The 6,440-nt window shown below is 45.1% G+C and overlaps 1 protein-coding gene across 1 annotated transcript in view; it reads right to left on the bottom strand.

Moving 5' to 3' along the window:
- Positions 1 to 6,440, bottom strand: part of Mgat4d (MGAT4 family member D) — a 33,140-nt gene that overhangs the window by 2,477 nt on the left and 24,223 nt on the right. The window contains exon 10 of the mRNA XM_005369552.1: positions 1,596 to 1,709. Coding sequence (XP_005369609.1) covers positions 1,596 to 1,709 — 114 coding nt within the window. The remainder of the gene's footprint in view (positions 1 to 1,595; positions 1,710 to 6,440) is intronic.

Genomic DNA, 6,440 nt, shown 5'->3' with positions numbered 1-6,440 from the left:
ACCTCCTCCTCCTCCTCCTCCTCCTTCTTCTTTTCTAAGACAGGGTTTCTCTGTGCAGCCCTGACTGTCCTAGAATTCACTCTAGTCCAGGATGGTGATGAAATCAGAGATTCACCTGCCTCTCCTGGGATTAAAGGTGTGTGCCACCACTGCTCAACTAGATTAAAATGTTTTACCAGACTAAATACATAAGGTGAGAAAAGAATCCTGTTACAACCTCACCCAAAATGAGACTGCGGAGACAGGTTTCCTGTGCGCCTGCTGCTTCCCTTCAGGCATTTGATGGTGTTTCAGTGGTAACACGTGGTAAGGAGTCTTCTGGATGATTTAAATTCTTGGTTTTACAGATGGAGGAAGCAGAGTGTGGGGCCCCCCAGGATCACACTCCGTAGTCACTACGACTAAACTTGTACTATTTAAAACCTCAACCTAACCTGTTGGTTTCTCCTAGATACTAGTTTCAACTAGATGCTACTATAGTTTGGGTAAACACCCCAAAGGTGCACGCGTGTGTTGGGGATCTCCAGTCAGGCTCCTTTCCAAACCCAGCCCCCACGTTGTCCTGGGAACTCAACCCCACTCCTCCCATTCCAAACCCCACCCCCCCCAGAAAGCTGCCAAGGGTTGGTTCCTCCCCTGAGCTACTCAAGACCATGCTTACAGGCTATTTCTCTCCTGCTTCCTTTCTCTGGGAGTCACCCAGGAGTTGCTTTGCCCTGATTAAACCTGGTATTATTAGTTTAGCTTGATTTGACTTACTGCATTGGTGGAGAAACCCACTATGAAAGATTTCAAAATACTTGTCTGTGTGAAGCTTTGGTCACCGGGCTCTGGCAGCTAGACTGGTGAAACCTTTAAGAGATGGAACCCCAGGGGAAGAATTTGGGCTCCTGGGGGTACGTACTTGAGACACAGACCCTTCCTTCTGTGCTCAGTTTCTCTGCCCTGTATTTGCACCATGACATGTCTGCGCCATGGACCCAAAGCAAGAGGGCTGAGCACGCCTGGACTGACCTCCTGGAACTGTGAGCCAAGACAAACCTTACCCCGGGGTTAAGTTGATTGTTTCAGGTATCCTGTCACAGCGACATCCAAAACTGGGGTGAATGTAACAATTACTAACACTACACGATGCTGGGTTTTTTTCATGAGGTCAATGGTTATTTAAATAAAGATACTGATTACATTTACAAGGGTTTCCATTTCTGAAATGGTCTTGCTAATAATGTTTATTTTTAGACTAAAATAGTGACAGCTATTGTGTTGTTGTTGTTGTTTTTATCCTGGTAGATGACTCGGGTTCTTGGAAGACAGCTCTGTAAACGTCACGGTGACAGGCAGGCTATCACAGCCGTGACCTCCCCTTTTCTAAAGGCTTCTAAGTTCATCGAGGCTAGGTTACTCAAGTTCCATCTCAGAATCATTTTTTAAGGATTTATTTATTTATTTTATGTACATTGGTGTTTTGCCTGCATGTATGTCTGTGTGAGGGTGTCAGATCTCCTGGAATAGGAGATACGGATAGTTGTGAGCTGCCATGTGGGTGCTGGGAATTGAACCTGGATCCTCTGGAAGAATAGCCAGCGCTCTTTTACCTTGAGATGCTGTTTTCGTCCTGGAAACGACGAGTGAATGCCCACGTGCTGGAACAGAGACGGTCTGTACTGGACTCGGACTTCCTTCCTGCGCTGCATGCAGCTCCTCTGGGGAAAGGGCAAGCGGCCATCTTCACACAGACCCCAGTATTGCTTTCTACCACATTTACTCCCCATAGGATCTTTTTAGATTAGTTTTGTTCAGAGTTCTAGATTAATATTTAAAATTTGGCACAAAACATTCCGTTCTGGGGTCTTCCTACATAAGAATAGCCTAGCACTAGAGAAGGATATAGGAAAGCCTCGTGGCGGCGTGCAGTTCCAGGACCTCCCGCAAAGCCAAGCTGTGTTCTACCAGCTTGCCTTTCCTCTTTCTCTCTCTTTTTAAAGTAGATTTATTTATTTTTTTGGTTGTAGTTGTGGTTTGATTTTTTGAGATAGGATCTCAGTGCTCTGTAGCCCAGGTTGCCCACCCTGACACCGAGGTCAAGACAGTCTTCCTACTGCTGCCTGCCGAGTGCGGGGATGGCAGGTGCTGGCCACCCAACGGCCTCAGCTCTCTTTTCAGTAGGTAAGTGATTTGAGGGGGGAGGGTGCTTTCCTGTCTACACAATTCTGTCAGAGTACATGATCACACTTTTGTCTTTCTGTATTCATTAATTCTGCCTCCAACCAGATCCTCTAAAATCTCTTCTGAAGTGGAAAAAGAATTTGAGTGCAGTACAAAGTCTACATGATACTTGATCGAGAACCATTCAAATGACAGCCATGAAAATACAGAATGGGAGACCAAGTCACCACTGCTGTTCAGAACAGACCAGAACTAAGGTGTGGTTCAGAGGTGGAAGACTGGGCTAGCCTGTACCATCCCAGCATCCTAAAAGCAAAGCAAACATTCCAAATGATCCTGACCACTATTTGAGAATCATTTATTATCATTTGTTCAGAAAAGTAAGCCTCAAATTTTTACTTACAGGTTAAAAATAACCAGTGAATTTATTTGAAAGTGTTTCTGCCCAACTGTAACATGTAGGAAAATATTTTATTAAGGAATCTTATAATAATGGAAAAACAATTTAGTGATTCTGTTACTTCAGTCTGAAACTAAATTGACATGGAATACAATGCTCACAGAGTTAAATATGTCAATAAATATAAAATGTTTGACATAGTCTTAGACATTTTCCAGTAGGGCCACAGTGGTGGAGGACGCTTTAATCCTAGTACTTAGGAGGCAGACGCAGGTGGAACTCCTTGAGTTCGAGGCCAGCCTGGTTTACAGAGCTAGTTCCAGGATAGCTACGAAACCCTGTCTCAAAAAACAAAACAAAACAAAAATAAAAACCACCAAAAAAGAAAAAAAAGAAAAGAAAAGAAATTTTCCAGTAGGAAAGCGATGTGGTGTGCCAGCCTCCCCCCCCAGGCCTCCCCCCCCCACCCCCGCACAGCCTGCTGATAAGTCTGACTGAATCTGTTACATAGGTAGTAAGAGAGATTAAATGCCATGTTAATTCGGGCTTGTCCGTGTTTTCAAAGATTTATTTAATTTTTTTTTTTGGTTTTTCGAGACAGGGTTTCTCTGTGGTTTTGGAGCCTGTCCTGGAACTAGCTCTCGTAGACCAGGCTGGTCTCGAACACACAGAGATCTGCCTGCCTCTGCCTCCTGAGTGCTGGGATTAAAGGCGTGCGCCACCACCGCCCGGCTAAAGATTTATTTTGTTTTACATGTCTGTTTTAGATCATGTGCACCTGGCCCACGGAGCCAGAAGAGGACCCTGGATCCCTCGACCCTTAGTGACAAGCCTTGTAAGCCACGTGGGCCCTGGACCAAACTTGGGTCCTTTGCAAGAACAAGTGCTCTAAACCCCTAGTCATCCTGTGCCATCGCTCTAGAGCCCTAAACCTTTTAAAAATTGAGACTTTTTAAAAACTGTTACTAGGTTTTACGAATCCTTTACATATTGTTGTAGGACCCAGCCATGACAAGCTCAACAGAGGCTTGGGTCTCAGTCGTTTCCCTAAGGCAATACCTGATTATAAGAAAGACCACAGACTGAGACCACCCAGGCAGCACTCAGGAACAGACCCTCCAAAGAAAATTCCTAACCTTCCAACCGCAGTAGATAGGGTCACCTGCCAGCACACACCCTGCTAAGGTAACTTTACTGGGTTTTGCCTTCAAGTAATGTCCTCTAGAAGGGCGAGGGACCGCCTCTTGCTCCTGTGCTGACGAGCAGGTCCCTACCGGCTTGGAACTGCACACAATAAACCTTGCTTTTGCATTTTAGTGAGTCGGTCTCCCCGGTGGTCTTTTGGGGTCCCCAGAAACTGAGCATAACAATTGTGATCTAAAGCGAGGCTTTCTGGCTTACAGATCCGATCCTCCTGCCCCAAACCATGCCCTCCGTGGGAGGGTTTCTTTCACTCCACAGGTGTGTTTCCCTTTGCTGGAGCCCAAGCTCTGCTCTATTCCATTTCTCTGATTTTTGCACCTTGACTGACCTTAGCATGTGGCTTTGTTCCTTAAGACTGCTGTTTGTTTGTTTGGGAATTTTTGGGTTTTGTTGTGCTGTGTGGCAAGGTTGGTAAGAACCTAGGGAGTTATACATGCTAGGCAAGTGCTCCATCTTTGAGCTTTTTTTTTTTTTTTTTTTGCCAGACCTTCCTTAAAAATTTAAATGCATAGATTACATTGTATGTAATTTTAATTTTCATTCAATTTAAATTGTTTTAATTCACCGTTTTGTTTTAGTTCACTGTGCTTAGTTGGGGATTTTTGTAGCTATGTTCATGTGAAATTTACCCTCCGTGTGTGTGTGTGTGTGTGTGTGTGTGTGTGTGTGTGTGTAGCTCGGGTCAATCTCAACCTCATTCTGCAGCCCAGGTTTGTCTCCGAGTCATGACCCCCTGCCTTGACCCTTCAAGTGCTGACCTGGGTCTCCTTCTTCTATCCCCTTTGGTTTTCATGTCAGGCTCATGCTGGAATGGCCTCCTCTTGTTCAGTTTTTTAAAATTCTGGGGCTGAGGTGAGTGCTTGCTGAGCACAGGAAAGACCCTGGCTCCAGTACTTATCACACCATTCAAAACGTCTCAGGTGCTATGGGATGGACAAATTACCGTCCAGACGTGGCGAAGAACCAATCCTCCAAAAAGCACAGAAATAGCCAACAATAGGAATAGAAACCCCAGCCACAACGACAGGAGTTTCTGAGGAGAATGTGCTGTGCCAAGAAGCACGAAAGAAAAACCGGAAGGAGGGGCAGGATAACAACGCAAAGGCAGTTCGTGCGTGTGAGGAGCCATCCAGGCCCTGGGAAGTCCAAGCCAACCAGTGAGGCCCAAGATGCTGAAGGGCCCCAGCAAAAACTCAGCCATCTTGACTTCTTCACTCAACCCAAGCCTGGGAAGAAGACTTCAGGCTACATGGCCAAGGGTTTCAGGCTCTGACACTAAAGCCCAAGACTCGAAACCAAGGGCGAGGCTGCAGCTCCAGCTCAGGCTCCCAAGGTGCCCGGGGTCCTAGGAAGGTCCCACAGGAAAGGTTTCTGTGTGAGACTGAGAAGAAGGATGGATGGGTGTGACACACCACACTGGTGTTTTTACAAGTAAGCCTGAGGCAAAAATCTGTTTTTAAAAGGGTAGAAAAACGTAAACCTCATCTGATTGCTATTATTTGTTCTTTAAATGTTTAGATAGAACTCACTTTCAAAACCACCAGGACTTGGACATTTCCTTCTCAGAGGGCTTTATTTATTTACTGAATTTCTGTCTTATATGTAGGCTTATTCAGGTCCTCTGCTCCATCACGGATGAGTTTGGCAGTGCGAGAGGCTTGCTAAGCAGCCCTTTCCTTTCTAAGTTGAGGTTACATTCATTTTCCTATTAAGGCTTGCGAATTCTGTCACCATATTTTCTCAATCTAAGGTTGGTGCCTTTGTCTTCCTTTTCAGTTTATCAGAGTGTTTAGTAACTTATTAAGATCAGTTCACTTTTAGACCCGCAGTCTGGCTGTCCCCAGTGGGACATCTGTGGAACCACCCAGGGCACAGGACTAGCTGGAGCACATTTATTTATTCCTGCTCTGTTTTTTATTGCTCTGAGGTCTACTATCGCACCTGTGCACGCACTACCCCGACTTTGCTGGAGGGCTTGCACTATGCCTGGTCTACTTTTTCCAGCCTCTGACTTTAAATCTGCACCATACACTTGGACTGAACACACACACACACACACACACACCCCACTAGCTGTAACTTTAAAAAAAATTCTGATAATTTACACTTAACACAAACATTGAAATGCTTGCATATATGTCTTATTATTTTTCTGTTTGTTTACCTCTTTTTTTGCTGTTGTTTTAGGGACTTGTTTTTTGATGGTATTGCTGCTTTGTTCTGCTTTTTTATTTTTTGTCCATATTGTAATTTTTTTCAGCATTATTGTGGATCTTCATTATTTCATTTAATATTATGGAGAGGTCAGCAAAAGTTAGGATACAGAAGTTTAAAGCTCTGTTACACGCATATCATTATTTTTTGGTAATAAAAATATTGCGGTGATTATGTAACATGCTGGAATTTTCTCAGTCTGTTTGGCATTTCTGTAGGAACGCTCGATCAAGGTCTCCCCAGTTCAGTTGCACACCCTCAGGGGGACACTCGAGCAGGGTCTGCCCAATTGCACAGTCTCTTAGGGGGATGGGGACACGCACAAAATGCTCTCCCCAGTGGCACATTTTCACCAGGAGAGAGGGACACTCACAAAATGCTCTCCCCAGTGGCACATTTTCACCAGGAGAGGGGGACACTCACAAAATGCTCTCCCCAGTGGCACACCCTCACCAGG

This window comes from Microtus ochrogaster, unplaced genomic scaffold, assembly GCF_000317375.1.
Source record: "Microtus ochrogaster isolate Prairie Vole_2 unplaced genomic scaffold, MicOch1.0 UNK51, whole genome shotgun sequence".
NCBI lineage: Eukaryota > Metazoa > Chordata > Mammalia > Rodentia > Cricetidae > Microtus > Microtus ochrogaster.
The sequence above is the reverse complement of the archived record's forward strand: the minus strand, read 5'-3'. Positions and strand labels throughout refer to the sequence as shown.